Source organism: Phoenix dactylifera, chromosome 18 (assembly GCF_051530095.1).
Source record: "Phoenix dactylifera cultivar Ajwa chromosome 18, Ajwa_hap1_PhDact_Kaust_v1.1, whole genome shotgun sequence".
Lineage (NCBI taxonomy): Eukaryota > Viridiplantae > Streptophyta > Magnoliopsida > Arecales > Arecaceae > Phoenix > Phoenix dactylifera.
The window spans coordinates 14,463,555-14,480,820 of NC_143207.1; the positions used below are offsets into that span (position 1 = coordinate 14,463,555).

The 17,266-nt window shown below is 38.2% G+C and overlaps 1 protein-coding gene across 2 annotated transcripts; it reads right to left on the minus strand.

Moving 5' to 3' along the window:
* Nucleotides 1–1,129: 1,129 nt before the first annotated feature.
* On the minus strand, nt 1,130–13,757 carry RAD4 (DNA repair protein Rad4 family). Of its 2 annotated transcripts, XM_008805658.6 has the most exons (15): nt 13,548–13,757; nt 13,392–13,448; nt 13,162–13,265; nt 12,350–12,652; nt 12,142–12,234; nt 8,225–8,317; nt 7,974–8,075; nt 6,923–6,972; nt 4,943–5,710; nt 4,108–4,267; nt 3,900–4,001; nt 3,608–3,802; nt 3,372–3,524; nt 2,519–2,728; nt 1,130–1,793 (listed from the first exon to the last, which is right to left on the minus strand). In XM_008805658.6, the coding sequence occupies exons 1-15, from the start codon at nt 13,588–13,590 to the stop codon at nt 1,410–1,412; spliced, it is 2,817 nt and encodes a 938-aa protein (XP_008803880.4). In that variant the 5' UTR covers nt 13,591–13,757; the 3' UTR covers nt 1,130–1,409. The 2 variants fall into 2 exon arrangements, with proteins under 2 accessions (XP_008803880.4, XP_088570117.2); XM_088713991.2 differs by lacking the exon at nt 12,142–12,234 and having other exon boundaries at nt 13,548–13,756.
* Nucleotides 13,758–17,266: the final 3,509 nt, after the last annotated feature.

Genomic DNA, 17,266 nt, shown 5'->3' on the forward strand with positions numbered 1-17,266 from the left:
TTGGCTTGCATGGCGTGCTGACCTCGGCAAAATTATGTGCGCAAATCTGTCTTTTCTTCTTTTGATCATAAAGGCTTTGTGAGGTGGTTGGGATTTCTTGTCGGGGAGACAGAAGTTGAGGGTCAGAGACTTGAAGTAGCAGAGGAAAAGGTAGTGGAGAAGCAAATGGCTACAGTATTAGATTGTATTGCACCAATCATAAATTTTGGAGCCCAATCTGAAACACCAAAATGGTCTGACGAGCATTAGAGCTAATCCAAACCTGTGGAATAGCTGCTGCATAATAAAAAAAAAAAGAAGCATGCATATTGGATTAAAATGTCAGAAGCTTTTGTAGTAATGGAGAGCTGATTTGATCGGATGGTGAAAAGTTGCCATCAGGCATTTCACAAGCAATTTTCTGTTGTTCAAACATGAAATTTCTCCCATGTTTAAATCATATTTGCATTATTTGCTAGTTCCTTTCAGGCTAATCGTGCATCAGTCGTCAAGTAAACCTGTGGAATATATCATGGTTCTTAAACCTGAAGAGTTCATCCCTTGCTCTGCGATATTTGGATGATGGTGAGTGAGGATGTTACATTCTAGGCTACACATGTATATCACGAAGCTAATGAGGCGGCTGACTGGGTGGCAATATATGTAGCGAGCCATTCTGAAAGCACCCTATGAACTGGGAAGGAAGAGATGCCTGAAGCATTTCAGAACCTTTTGTTATTTGATTCAATTGGGTGTATTCGTACCTGTGTTGTATGAAATGCCCACTTTAGCGCGAAAAAAGAAAAAAAGCATTATCTCCATATTCAATACAGATCATGGTTTCTCACTCTCTCACTAGAAGATGAAGAAGTGATGGTGCATGAGGGATGGTATGCCACCATCTTGCACCCACAATCTATTGAGACAGACTCAAAACCATGCCAAGTTGCTGAGTCCAAACTCTATGGAGATCAAGAATTTGCAGCACCTTCCATGGAGTTCAAGCTCTTGGTGCCACCAAGAGGCAGATGCCTGGATGGTAAAAATCATCTTTTTACGCAGAATCTGCTATCCCAAGGCCTAAGGGAACAATAAGTTCCACCAGCTCCTTTCTAAGCCACACCAGTCCACAAATCAGATGACTCATGAATAAAAAAAGCAATCAAAGTCCAAACAGGCTCTTGATATTTCTAATGACATAGGAATCAACCATGGAAGTTGAAGCCATATAACAGCCAACCCCGACAATGGGGTGAAGCTGGTTGCTCATACATTTATCCCTTCTGTCAAAATCAAAGAGGCTACATCGGGTCGACCAGAAGAGAAACTGGAACAATATATATAGATATATCATACATTACAATATGGATATACCATACACTCTCTATAGGAAATCATGGTAGAGTAACATGTGTAAGAAGAATATAGTGCTACAACTCTTCCACTTGAATAGAGAATCCACATGGGCATCGCTTTGTCCGGACAAAGCTTTCTTCATCAAAGCTCTGGCACTCTATAGGGAAGACATGCTCATGATCCTGAACAGATGGCAAGACTGCCCTTGCATTTTGTTGTATCGATCCTTGCTGTGATCCTATGGTTGTTAAGTCAATTTCATGACTATATTTTTGGGAAACAAAATTGTCGTTCTTTTGGTCGGTGGGGGAGTCATGAGGGACGCGCTCCACGTAAGAGTTCTTCAATCTCTGTCTGGTTATAATGGAGGAAAGTAGCTGAAACCACCTTGAGAGAGCCTGTCTTTCATTGCGCTTTCTTTCTTCAGCTTCTCTCCTCTCTTCTTCTTCAGCATATGCCTGTTGGCAAAAGGAAGAAAAGAAAGTTTAAAGAAAATCATCAGTGCATGTTCATCTGAAAGTAGTGCAACAAACAAGTACTTGCAATTGTGCTTGGGATAAATAGTGAGCATCCTTTGCTCTTTGCTGTCACAAGACAGCATCTGATTTTCAAAATGTGAACTTCCTGCTATATTTCATCTCATATCCAAATGAGAGAGAGAGAGGAAATGATGCCTTCAATATATAAGTTTTGCCAGTATGAACTGTCAAATGTCCAGACTCCTTGAGTAGAATTCAATGCTTGGATCAGCAATTGAATTGCTAATGAAATATAAACCCAGATATTGATAGTTCCATCGTGCAACATGCGGCATAACATAGAAATATGCCTACCGAACAAAATGTTGGCCAGAACATGCTATTCCAAAATAATCAATGTGAGGACAACCTATGGAATAAGGCATTGCATACGTGAAGAAACTGCCCTTAAGCTGAGCCTACTGTATGATATGGTTCATGATTGATTGAACAATCCTTTAGACCAAAAAAAAAAAAAACAATACAGATTTCAAGAAATAAAGAGGTTTTATTATTTATGGAAGGATTGTAGAAGATTTACAGTGCTGCCAGAAAAAGTGCAATAATGAATGAAGTTGACCATTATGGAATAGCAGATTTCCTTAGGTATCAAATACTCAAAGGACAGAAAATAGCAACCATCCATCCATCGTGTTTGGCCTTACCTCCATGATAGCATCTTTGAACTCTCTGCAGACTACAATCCCTTCGAACATGGGAAAGCAACGGCCGTTACGATATTCAAACCCAACCATGGCAGGTGCAAAATCAACTTCAAGCCTCTTTGCAACTGGAATCAATCTGGGTAACCTCAAGTGTACCGTGCCAGGTGGAAGACACTTCTCGGACCATACCTCCACTTGACCACGCTCATTCTGGATAGATAATTAAGTTATAGCATGCCTTCGTTTTAAAATTTGAAGCGGAGGGGATTAAAATGTGCAACATTAGTATCAAACATGCTAAACATAAGTACAGAAACATAGAGGTTAATGACATAGCTGAATGACGCATAGAACAGAAGTGGGCTAGAAACATATAAAATGACATAAAGCTGCTCTCAAATCTCAATTGCCTGTCAGCCTTAAAGTACTCTAGTCTTTTCACCGTCTTAGTTTGTTCCTGTTCACATCTGATGTCTATGTTCGTATGGACAGAAATACGTGTAAATGTGGTGACTCGGAAGTAATTTCTTTTGTAATCTCATTCTAAGAATGAAAAGAATATCGACAAACAATTAAAAGAAATGCAAATTTTGATGATTCCAACAAGCAATAGGCAATATGAGGTCGCATAACACAAAAATTTTAGGTAATGTACTAGGAATTTCTTATGCGCATAAGTAGCTATCAACCTCATGTCCAAGGGGCTACTAAACTTAATCGTTATTTAAGATAATGAGTATCCTAGATGTTGAACACAATTCATTTTATTACCCAAAAAGGAGATATCAAAGTTTAACATGCTAAAATTCAACTACTTTGCAAGCTTAAATAAGAAATGGAAGTAAAATCTCACCTTTGGCACAATACCATTTACAGCATGAGGAAGTTGTAAAGGTTCCAATTGCCACTTTCCATAAAGTTCTAAGGTTGGTTCCTCAATATCTTCTTCAAGAACACTAGGTTCAGATGTCTGGAAGTTAATTACTTTTTTGGAACCTTTCACTACCTGAGGAGAAACACCAATAACATAAGAAATAAATGCAAAGAATGACCTACAAGTATGCTTGATTTAAATTAAGCTGCTTCAACCTTGGCAGGAATTTCATTTGGTTTAACTTGCAAGCCCTCCCGCAACCATCTTTGTTTTGTTTGTAGCGTCTGAACACAAGATCGAGGATAGACAGGATGACCTGAACAATAACCAAGTACAGGACCCTTTGGATGGAGTACTTGATTCTTGTTAAGCCATTTTTCTAGGGCATAGAGGTGGTGGTTTTTAAAGGCCTGCATTCACCAAATTGTTTCATTGAGCGAGTGACCTTAGTACAAAACTGATCAAGACATAAGTGCTTCAACTTAAGCATCTGTGTTGTATATATACCAGTTGATTGGTTGGAAGAGGCTCAGTTAATGCCCTAGTTTCAAGCTCCATGTCCTCAAGAGAATTCCTGGTTGAAATCTGAGTCTGCTCAGCTGGAGGTTCCTGTTTAGATGGTTCAATACGGCATTAATCAGCCAAATTCACATGACAATCTTGTGAGCTAGTCTTAACTAAATCCATTTCAAGAGGATGGAGCACTTCTGAGTACCTTTTTCCCTGGGTCATATGGGACCTTCTCTTGTATTGCTTCTAACTGAACTATTCCTCCAGTTGCACCTGATTCCAGCTCCTTCAATGGTGCCAAGACTGTATCCCACCACTGTGAACTTATTCGTTGCGAAGCAATTTTATACCAGTGCTTGCAATACCTGGAAATTTATGACGTCGTTGGTCATACTTGGAAGACAGGTTTATTACAATTGTACTAACATTGAACATGTATTTCTGTTGGTCTTCACACACTATTCATGAGGGGCTTCATAAGTATACATATATCATCTTTTGCCTCACATAGTTATAATTTTAATTACTACTGCAATTCCTCTAACTTTGTGCCTCAAGTATCAATAATAATGACAATTTGAAGAGCTGACAACTCTTGTTGAATCTTAAATCTGCTGGACATGCTGCAGGTGTACCAAGCATAAAGGTGTTAACGGACCAGGTATTGGAATTGGAAATTGAATGAATTCAAATCAGGCCTTTCTGAAAGGACGATTGGCTAGGTTTTAACCTGGCCTTTCACAGCCCTAATCTGCTGCATATACACTGTAGTTGTTGAGAATTACCTATTCAATATTTCACTGACAGCATAATATTTATGGACTCCCTTGTTCAATGGAATTGCAGATGGAAGGGAAAAAATAAAAGGAAGAAGTTTTGCACACGAGAAAGTAAATTAGCACTTATCTATGAAGTAATCAGTGTCAAATTCTTTATTTGTCTTAAGTTGTGCTAACCATACCAAATAGGTTTCAAGATGTAGGATCAACTTTATTATATACAGTGATATAAGGAGGGAAAAACAAAGTCAAGGGGTAAACCTGCGAGTCACTTCTTTAGCACCATTTCCAGCAAAAGCAATAACATATTTCAATGGTCTCCTGAAAGCAGCAACAGCAGCTTCTACTTTCTCTTCACCATCAACTATACCATTTGCTGCATCAACATGCACCCATCTTTCAGTTAAGGTCTCCCCACTGCAATAGACTTCTGCCCAGTACAAGGGAGGTCCTGTTCTTCTTGACCAAACTGCACTAGAACTACCATGAGTCAGAATTGGAGATTCTTCACTTTTGATTTTCCTCATTTTTTTTAAAGGGGAAGCGATAGATGATGCAGTGCTAGGGATATCAATCGTATCCAAACCTACATTTTCTCGAATTCCTGCTAAAGTGGCTGAAAGAGCCATGTCCAACTGCAATTCAAACTCTAGATCCCCTTTCCTTTTTGATTTTTCAGCACAACTGATGACACAAGAATTCAAGTTGTCACTGCATGCTTTGCTGGCTGATGCATCACTGGTTCCATCATCTGAATTACAAGCAGCACCTATACCTTTAAGCAAATTCTTCTTGCAGGTTGAACTGTTCTCTTTTTTGTGATGCTTTTCTCTTTGGCAAACTTTATCAGCCATGTATTTGTTGGCATCATCCATTGAAACAGCAGGATATGGAGCGTTAACCTGATAAGGACTTGCCACAGTACTAGAAGAGAATATCCTTGTGTCCAACCTTTCTGCATCTTGGCTTGAGCCCCCAGGTATGTCAGCATCTGGCTTGAGAGAGGCCACATCTAGAACAGCCACAAACCTAAAAGAAACACATGATTTAATATCTGGTATGCATATAAGCATCCCATAGACTTTTCTTAAACAATTTGATTTTTCTTACAATAATGTACAAGTTTTGTGCTTAATAGAGCTAGACATTGCCCATTTCCTTGATTAGAACATCTTTCCTAGGAACTGAAACTTGTGAAATCATAAAGAAGCCATTACCCTTTTTTATCATGTGCCCATGCATCCTATGGGCTTTTAAGTTTGTAATGATGATGGTGACAATACATAAATACATAGATTTATATCAAGTAAGATTAAGATATTCTGTATAGCTATATGGAATAATTAAACATTGTCTTGTTTCTTACACATGATATGTATGAGCTTATGGCTGTTGGAAAGTAAAATTCCCATATCCTCGTAAGATTTCTTTCTCATTATTCATTCAAATTACATTTTAATCATGCTTCTTAATTTTAATACAGTTTTAATTTCTTAATGTTCAAATAAATTCAAAGGAATCTTACAATGTACAATCTGATCAAACCCCCTCTAGGATTTACAATATGGTTCCAATCTTAACAACACTGCATGGCATTATTGGGGTAAAAGAGCAAATTTCTTTTAATCAAATCTCCAGAAAAATTCTTTATGTTCAAATTCAGTATTTATCAAGCATAAACTAAATGCATCAAAAAAAATATATATGTATACCAAGATAAAAACATTAATATAAACGTAAGGGAGTGATCCACCAAGATGTATGAAAGGGGAAAAGAGAAAGGATCTTTGTGATATTTATGCAAAAGAATGATTCCTTTGATAATATTAGATTGTTCTTAAATACCAATATGCTAGACACCATATGAATAGAACTATCACTTACCCCTTGATACAATCCAAGAATGTTCAAAAGCAGGATCATCGTAAATAATTTTAAATCAGTAGGCCCTAGACCATTCTAGGCTCCCTCAACATCTCTATACACCTAATTGCAGTTCATTTCAACAACCTTTTATCACCAAATCACTAAACCTTTCTATTACTAGCAAGACTCAAATGGAGCAAATACCTTAAACAAATGCAATGATCATCAACATGTTAAACCGCATATATGCTAGCAAAATCCTCCAACAACAAAATGAAAGATGAAATAACTTCAAAAAGAAAAAGTATTTTTCATATATAAGAATGTATGGAGCCATATAAAATAATAACTCTGGCTGATTAACAACATACTTACCGAGTTGTTAAATTGAGAGCTCTAAATAAGGCCACCGACAATGCAGCAACCTGCATCAAATGTTAAATTAGGATATTTATTCTTCCTTTTTTCTGGAAGAAGGACCATGCAGCAGCCTAGCTAAGATTATGGGTGAAAACATCTCACAAATTACAAAAACATATAGTCGTCAAATATTGTGAAACTTGAGTGGGGAAAGAACTCCTGATATATACTCAATGTTACCACATAAGCATATGGTGTATGAGTTTAAGATGGCAAGAAAGCAATGGAATAATGGGAAAAAATGCAAATATCCACAAGTAGATAGACTGCAACACATATAAGAACACTGTAAGTGTGCATGCAGGAGACAATCATATGCAGTCAACATCTCCAATACCACCTTTATCGCAAACTCATGGTGGTTCATAGACCAAGAATTTGCATAATAAAGCATGAATTTACACAATACATAATGAAGTACTTACAATCAACCATACCAAGCATATGGAAGTGGTGATTAGAAAATCAATCCTATCTGACTGGAAAAACAGATTTCTGTAGCACTCCGTCACTATTGTAAAGAAGTGCATGGTAGAATACTTGACATCCATGTCCAAAACGAAGCAACGAAGCCCAATGTAATCAATCGTCAAACCGGATCACAGAATGTCAATCTCAAGCATGAACAAGAGAGAATGTCATGTTCATGCTTCTTTCAAGGATACCAGAAATCGATACATTTTAATTCAAGTCCTTTAGAAATATAGCTTCACAAATTTACCTCAACAAAATGCATTAAAGATTAAAAAATAAAGGGACGTTCAATTGCTTGCGCAAGTTTTAAGCTTGTAAAATGGGTGCTACATTTCATTCCACAAATTTTGTAGCAGGTGCCAGTGAATTCAAATTAGACCAGAATGAACAAGTCCACTATTAACTGCAAGCAATTAATTGAATATAAATTTGAAATGCATTATTTCATTCTAACAATTAATTGTCCATGGCAAAAAACTGAGTTTCTGGAAGAAAAGAATTTGTAAACAATGGCAGAGAAAATGTAAATTACCTCCTCCGCTGTCCCTTCACGAGTTTCAAGAGCAAAGGAAAGATTTGACTTAAAGGATCCCCTCTCTATATTGTGATTTCGTACATGGAAATTATTATGAAACTGCAGAAAGAAGTAATAATAATCAGTGAACCGATCAAAATAGACTTGACCATCTAATATATTAGAAAATAAATATACAGCCAAACAATACAAATTATAAGAATACTCATTAGCAATGAAAACTTAAAATTTACAATAGTATCCAGTACCCAATTGACGAGGGAGTTCAACGTACTAGCTGTCAGTTTTGGAACCTCCACTATCTTCAGTAAGTTTGATGGTAAAAGTGAAACCAAGGAAGCCTGTAATAACATGAGTCCTCTCAATACTTCTAAATTTTACATCCTTGATGTAAGACACAAGATGACAAATTAAAAAGCTAATAATAATCAACTATGTGAACAAAATTTAGAAATATGCTAGCTTGCATAATAATTGTTTAGAACTGATATATTAATTGAATGAGCAGCATAAATAGACCACGTAATGAACAGGTAGAATTGCCAACGAAGTAACAAAACTTCAAGGAGAGTTGAGAATAAGGACATGACTACATGAATGACCATAAAATCAGAGCACTTTCAACCAGAGCTGAATCTTAAGTTGATCTTCAATAGCAGATTCAGATATTCTGTGCTTGCCAGTCCAGATGATTTTCTTATTTAATAATCTTACTAAACACGTTTTTGAAAAAAGTGGCCCATATTAGATTGCCACACCAATAAAACAAAATGAATCAACAATGTTTAGAGTGCTAAACAGCAAGGATTGTACCACCTATTTATAAATATTTAAAAATATTGAAAGCAAAATTTCAATCAAAACTTTACTAATCAACCCACATCTCTTTGTTCTACACCTTAAATATGAATTTGACTCCGCAACACTAGAGGTTGCATGGGAGGTCAACAGTCTAATAATTTTATTGGAATCCAACCAAATTTCTGTGGCTTGTCAGCAAATTAGATCCAACAATTTATTAGATGGGATTTGCATCCTAAAATAAAGCCCAGTGTTTATGGGTTCTATTTCTGATCTGGTCTAATATAATCCCAAGTTCCCCACCCCTGTTTTCCTTTCCTAATCCCCAAAAGCCCTCCCATGAATCCCCAATCCCAACTGTCTTCCCTTGCTCCTTCCAATCTTCACGCCTCTACTGTCTCTGTCCCCAAACCCCAAACACAACCCCATTTCCCGTCATTATCAAAAAACCAACCCTCTATTGTCTGCATTTCTCATCCTCATCCTCTTCCCATCTCCCTTTACAATGCCAGACTCATCCATACCCTTATCCAGTGTAATGAGACAGCAGCTTGGTGGAGCTGAAGCAGCAGCCAAGAACAAGACAAAAGAAGAATCACTCAAAAAATGATCAGGCGTCGATTGTTTCAACAAGGGGAAGGAAAATATTATGTGTTTCTATGGCATTTGAATGACATAGATGTGGGAAAAGAGTTAGCAAGTGTCTATGGACAGTTTCTTAGATCCCCCCCCCCTCCTCCTAAATTTGTTCTCCCTCTGCATCTATCTCACTCAACAAGAGACCCCAAACCTGAACCAAACCTGAAAATTAATGAAATTGGATGATGAGGTATCAGATCATTTGTTTATTATGGGAACCAGAGCCAATTTCAGATTCTACAACAACATTCAGACTTGAATCATGATACATAAAGAAACAGACCTTGATTCTACCTGTTGGAACAACGAGCACAAAAATTAAAATAATATAAAGATTTTGTTAAAGATGATGAGATTATATAATGGCATTAGCAATAACCATAATCAGCAAGCCTTATTGAACTATTCGTTACCAGTTTTAAGAATCTCTTTAACATCAATTTCTATTAAGGGCTACATCCCCCATTAATAAGAACTTTTTCAAACCAAAGAGGAACAGGTAAAGGTTTTTCTGAAAGGAAACTGATACAGATTTTCGTAAGTTAAGGTGTCAAATAAGGATTTTACCATATGGAAAACCAACAGTTGGAAGAAACAGAAAACTAAAGGAAGCACTGAAAGAATCTATAACTCAATATGCCAGGGTTCAAGGCACTGCATGAGTTGCAATAGAATCAACCAATAAGGGAAGAACTCAAGAATATATACAATTCAATAGATTGTTGACTATCCATATGATGTTGGTATCAAATATTACATATGTACAAACCACATTAAACTATATATATATGTATGTATGGATCAAAACTCCCAGCCCAACCACTCCCCTCCCCCCAGGAAAAGATCTTCTTCTCCTCCCCTCAGAGACTTCAATATAGCACTTCTATGCAAATGTGGGGTGGAGGTTACTAACAGATATGAAGGTCTATGGAGAGAGACTTTAATAGAATGATATGCAAGGGATAGACCTCTGCCTGATTATTTTCATCTAAGGTTCAATAGAGCTTCTATGTTTCGGAAAAATCTTCTGAAGGTAAAAATTTCATCCTAACTAGTTTCAGATTTGTTGGGCACAGTATTCTTTTCAATTTCAGGGAGATAGATGGACAAGGGAGACCACCTTGGAAGAGTTGTTCAGCAGGCTTTTCCATCTAGCATATGATCCTAATATTTTCATTTCCAATTTCTGGCTGATTTCAAGTAACAACAGTGGGTGGCAGAGCAGTTTCAGACATCAGCTAGAAGACCACTAGATATCTTGATGCCTCGTCTTTGACCAATCATTTAACCGACTTTCATCTAGTAGATGGCAGAGTCAATTGTGTCTGGAGATGGCACTCTCGCATTCACTCAGCATACAAGATTCTAAAACCTGGATAAAGGCGACTGTTGCTGCAGCTACATCAAGACTATTTAGAAAGTTCAAACTAATCTTGAAGTTCATTTGATTGGTCTGTATCAAGGAACCTGGTCCTTATTTCAGTCAATTTAATTAAGAAAGGGTTACCAGTGGATTATACATGTTGCGACTTGCAATCTGAGAATGTCATCCACCTTTTCCTAATGTGTAGACTTTCCAGAAGTTTATGGAAGCAAGTGCTCCCACCTTTCAGGTTAAAAACTTGTTTAAATATCTCAACGAACTGTGGACATCACAGATGACTCTGCATATCCCTTTAATGTTGCACCCACTTTGGAAGATACTCACAATGGCCTTGCTATGGAACCTGTGGCTAGAAAGAAATGCTAGGGTCCTGAAAGGCAAGTTATGTTCCATCAGAAATTTTCAAACACAATTCAGGTGCAGTTTTCAGGATAGATCCCTTGAAGGGTCCTGAACTTGTTCAAACCCTGAGCTTGCTTAGAGATACTGACCCCTTCAAGTTCTTCACCCCCCCCCCCCCCCCCCCCTTCTCGTTCTCGGCCCCCCACTTTTATGTAATCTCCCTTCCTTCTTGATGTACTCTGCTTCCCTCTCTAAATGAAAGAGTTAACATATTTGTGTTAAGATAAGAAAAAATGCAGAGAAGTATTAACCTCAATGACATAGCCCTTATGGTGCTTAAGAGATTAGATGTACAAAAGGGATACAACAAGATAAAGTATTGAACAAAGTGGAAGGTGATCTTACCATGTTTTGCCTGCTAATTAAAAAAAATAATATAGCAAGCTATGTACATTGAATATGGCTTATCACAATATAAAGAACTATGTGCAGTAAATGTACTAATGACCATGCTGCCCATAAGATGACAAAGCCAAAAGATCTCCATATCATAAAAAGTATAAACTGGATCAAACGACCATTTTCCTTGTGATAACCCATGGAGAATCCAAAAATATGAGTATGACCATAAACTAATGCCTTAAAGCCAATCCAAAACCATGAAGACGGTCATACTCCATCAAATCAGGGAAAAATGTCATGCATGTCAGATTGTTTATGTTACCTCATTCAAATGTATGAGCAGCGTATCTTGCTTAAACAAAAAGCATATAGATCAAATTGTGCATCCATATAGTATATTTGCTACTAAATGGATAAGATGTCCAAATGTACAAATCAAACAACAAAAAGGTAGATGCAAAAAACTTAGTAAAGGTGGCCTATTGATTAGTCCCAATTTTTCATTTCTAGCTGAGTATCTAGAGATAGACCTTAGAGGACAAAAAAGACAAGGTATGAAACAGATACGGTTACAACATGGATCAGTATAGAAAGAACCTGAATGAGGGGATCATTGCAGACACTGTCGACTAACCTACCCCGTGCTAGTAGACAAAGCAAATGGACCTTGTGCACAAGTTCGGCTAGCACCTAGAAACGTGGCAACCCCAGGTTAAGTTCAAAACATCAGTAGCATAAATCCAAAATGAATGAAGCATATTGTAAGATCCTTAACTATCACCACTTATTAATTTATGTGATTTACCTTGTCTTCTGCAGAAGCCCTGCGAGAAGCCCTCCTCTGAGCAGTAGATGGTGAATCAGTGAATTCAACAGTCACCACCCTCCCAAGATCATGGGAGTAGCCTTCCCTGCCTTCCGAAACAGAAATAGTACCCTCTTCCCAATCCATTTCATTCACATCCAGATGAACATTCCCTCCTACATCTTTCCCTCTACTTGATGTGCTTCCTTCCATTTTCTGACTACTACATCCCTTCAGACCTAAATCACAAAGAAGCACTTCCTTAACACGCACTTGACCACTGTTTTCCCCTGGTACCTCTACCTGAGAAAAACAGCATTAGAGGCCGTCAGAGAAATAATATAAGTGCACATCTGAACTCTTCAAAACTTTAATCCATGTCCCATATCATGGGCAGCCTAATCTTATCAAAACATGTATCTTCATTTTCCTTCAGCCCTCCTGGTAATCTAATTACAAACATCAAACAAAAACTAGCAAATTCCACATCTAGGCCAATTAGCTTAGATAGAAAGAAGCATAAAAATAACCAGAAGCGCTTAGAAACTAGTCCAGGCTTTAACACATGGGTTCTACTTTCCATATTGAAGGAGGCCTAAGCTTACAAAAATAAGCACTTTTTTTTTTTATCCTAATCGCTCACCATCCCACATCCCAGCAACCAAACTCCAAAGGCTAAAATACTAACAAATTCCCCGTCATGGGCAGTCAAATAACCGGAAGCATCCAGCAACCGGGCCTTGACCTCAAAAAGAATAAAGGTGACACCTTTCTCTTCATTTGAGAACAGAGAGGCCAAGAACTGGACAAACCTCGACTTCGGTTCCCTCGAGCGAGCTGGGGCTTTCTTGCCGCCGTTTCCCACCGGAAGCTTTGCGAGAGGCAGCCCGTTTCGACTTCTTGACAGAGGCCTCCCCTGAGATGGCCGCGAGGACACCCCCGAAACGTCAAAACCAACCCAAAGGAATCAGAAACAAGGCTTCTTCCGTGAAAATCAAAAATTATGAATTGAAGAGGATGCGAACTAGAAATCAATACAGACCTTTTCCATGACCTGATCCATGAGCAAGACTGGTCTGGGGCTCTGAATTGCGCGGAGCTTTTGGGAAGAAACACAGAAGAGCGTCGATTTTTTAGGATTCTGTTTGGATCAATGGAAGAGAAAGCGACTAAAGAGAAAGAGTTAGGGAGAACGAACCCGGCGGGCTTTCTTTACGTTTGGATTGGCTTCTGGTTCGCATGTCTTCTCTTCGCCTTTCTTCTTGTCGACGAGAACAGGGGAGCAGGGGAGAGGGTTTCGAGGGTTCACCGCGCGGGAGCCCCGACGGGGATATATAGAACTGCCATTCTTTGCAACCACTTCGGTCTCCTGCGAATCTGCGATGCACGCTGAGATTCGGAAAAAAAAAATTCAGTAATATTATCGTCTCTGCTGATATAAATTAATAAATTATGAGATATCAGTTAAAATAGTATGAACGGGTATTAAAGAACCGGATTGGTAGTTTATGGGATCTACCCATCTACAAGTATTTCCAATCAACACATTCAAACCATTATTGAGCCACATTTCCTATAAACATATTTACACCCTCAAATCCCTTTTCCTTACTATCGGCGAAGAATATTTTAATACATCGGATGGTGTACCGGGCTAAAATCATCCTTCCTTAGCCTCCATCCACTTCTCCCTTAGGATATTGTCTTTGGGCATGACAAGGGGCACTTGATCTTTTATCCTTTCTTTGTGGGCCAGATATCCTTTTAAGCATAATCTTCCATAAAATCACCCTTGGATAAATCCCAAGGTCTAATAAGATCAAAGTATATATCTTCTCCACGACAACCTTTATCCCCCCTAACGGCAAAATTAGTGACATACATCGACTAAGTTTGCATATTTTTCATGTTTGGCCTTCATATCATTTTGTAATAATCTTATTAACCTCAAAACATTTCTTTGAGCTAGAACTAATCATATCAATGTCATTTATCTCTTATTTTTTAGATCTAATTCCTATTCTCTTACAAGATTCTAGTGTCCCGTACCTTATCCACATCACTTACACGAGAGAGGATAGAATTAGCCGATCCTTTTTATAAATTTAGAACTCTTTTCTGTCCGTAGTTTGTAATCTCTCCTTTTATCTTAGCCCTTCATCCTAATCCTTTCATTCTAGCTTTTGAAATTCAAAGAAATACAACAAATACACTCTCCCTGATCCTAACTCTACACCTTATCGATTCTCTTCTTTTCCCCTATGGCCAATAAGACGCCTCTAGCCTCATAGCAACCCTAGTCGCTGGGTCTAAAATAGTTCAATCATAATCCTTAAACTAAATAATTTCATCATAGCCCTTCAAAGAAATATAACAAACATATTCTCTCAATTCTAATCTTATAGCCCCTCAATCCCCTCATCTTCTCTCCGTAAGAAGTCTCCATCTCACATCAATCTTAGTCTCCATAAGTAGAGACTTGATGCTAAGGGGACAAGGAGAGAAAGTGGTGATCCAAGCCACATCAAGTGTTATATCCATCCTTCTCCTTTCTCCCTCTCATTTTTTTCTTCTTTACTTCAATATTTTAAATGCTTTTCTTATATCTTGAACCATAATCAAGTTAGAAGTAGAAACTTTTAACCTAAACTGAACTCGATTGGCCTTACTCATCTTTTATATTCCTTAGCTAGAAAGTTAGGTTGGGACTTTCTTAGGGCCCATAGAGTAGCCTATAATTAAAAAACTTTAACTCTTAAAAAGTCATGTCAATAAGAGCTACTTGGTATCAAATGGATCTCATGCTTATGAAGAAAATAGATCGTGGCCATACTTTTTATTTCTATCCAATTGTGAGATTCCTTATCACTAAAGGAGCCGTTGAAGATAAATATTTAGGCAAAAAATTGGAAATCACTTGGATTGGTGTATTTAGAGGAAATGGTGGTAGATCCTAGGAGTTGCTTAGGAGAAACAAACATATTCTTTTTTGAGCTTGGCTAGAAAGGTATTTGGATGACAAATTTAGCAAGCCAATTATGAAAACTTTTTCCTATTAATTATTAAATATAAATAAAGTTGGTATTAATGGCCAAATAAGGGTTAAATTTTAAAGGCTATGGTAATGAATACCTAAGGATTATGATTGTGAGGGTTATTATTTGTCAATTGATTCTCATTTTTCTACTCAAATTTGTTCAAACTCCTTCAAGGATGCCCAAAATAATAGTAAACTTTTATAGGATAATTCTTTTTTCCCAAGTCTATCATTTCTAAAAACTCCTCTTAACCCACATTCTAGGGTTGTTAATGGGCTAGGCCGATCTAAACAGCCCGACGATCTAGCCCAAAAAAATAGGAAGGTAGGGCCTGGAAATTAAGGCCCGATCAATTTTATGGGCCAGACCCCCAGAACCAAAAAATATTGAATTGATAGAGCCCGGGCCTAGGGAGAAACCTTGGGCTATCTTCAGGCCTAGGCCCAATCTGGCCCGGTATAGCCCATTTTACTGGAACTTCTTCTGGATCTCCTTCCAATGTATCCATGATTCATATGTCTCTCTGAGTGAACTTGATGACTCCTATCATGCAACATATTGATTTACTAAAATGTGACTTGTGAAGTACATATGAAAGAAGGAGGAGTGGATTCATTATGAAAAAAGATTGGATTAGGAGCAAAGATGGAAAAGATCTAAGACATGATTTAATTAACTTTTGAATTTTAGGATTAGTAAAAGCTTTAGTTCAAATTTGGATATCAGAAAGGTGGATGGGCAATCAATAAAGTAATAGCCCCATCAATTGTTATTATAATGATCTATTACTTACATTAACCTATACATCAAACTGGAAGGCCTCGAGACAATTATAACCGAAGTCATAACGTTCATGGTTATAACTTTTTGTCCTTGTAACTAACCTTATTAAGGGTCAAAAACTTTGAAAAGAGAAATGCTTCAAGCAATTTATTGGCTCTTAAATACTTCTCCAACCTCCAAAGAGAGTAGGGTCGGCCTGAGTACTGTGCCTGTTTTTCTGGGGTTGACCCGAGCCCTGTGCCAAGCGTGCCAAAGTGTGCCAAATATATCAGATTGTGTTGGGAATAAACTGTCTCAGAATTAGTAAAATCTAAAATATTCTACTTTAACAAATAATAGGCAGAAATAGGCTTAGAGAAAATAAATAGAGAAAGTGAAAAAATGGAATCCGAGATGCTGAGGCGTGGTATGTTGGTCACTTTTTTTGAAGTAGATTTCGCCGCCTTACAGTGCACTAAGCTTGGATGGCGTTCTATTCCTGAAATACAACAGCCTCTCGCACTATTCCTTCTGCCTCAGTGATTTGCACGGATCAAAGAAGCCTTCGAACCCAGAATCAGTATGCAGCAAGCCCGTTGATTGAAAAAAAAATAGCAGAAAGGGAGAATAGAAGTTCTCTACTTTCGATTGTGTCCTCTGTCTAATCCGAAGAGGTCTATTTATAGACTTCTTCGGAACAGACACGACCCAAAACCGATCCAACGGTCAAAACTGATAAGTAAGTTTGAAAAAACACTGGGAGTAGGGCCAGCGGATGCGAGGTCGGTTGCGAAGAGGTGCAAGTGAGGAAGCGACGTGGCTCTTCGCGCCTTGGGTGCGAGGCACAGCCCACACACCTCTTGGCTCATTGCACCTATGGTCCGACCTCGGCTCTTCTGGGCTCATCGCACCTGTGGTCTGACCTCGGCCTCGACTCCTCTTGGAGGAGCACGGGCGAGATACGATCGGACGAGCAGGGCCGAGCGAGCACAGGCTCGAGCACAAAGAACCTCGGGTCGGACAAGCATAGGCACCGAGAACCGAGAGAGTCGAACCAACAACCTCAACAACCTCAAACCAACACACCAACCATCCACACCATACTCCCTTCTTAACC

Bases quoted from the DNA above. Each gene is read 5' to 3' on its own strand.
- RAD4 (XM_008805658.6), bottom strand. From the start codon at position 13,590: ATGCGAACCAGAAGCCAATCCAAACGTAAAGAAAGCCCGCCGG. The intron at 8,318-12,141 runs GTTCTTTCTATA...ATGTTATTACAG, and splicing joins GCAATGATCCCCTCATTCAG to GCTTCCTTGGTTTCACTTTT. The intron at 4,002-4,107 runs GTACTCAGAAGT...CCATCTAAACAG, and splicing joins CATATGACCCAGGGAAAAAG to GAACCTCCAGCTGAGCAGAC.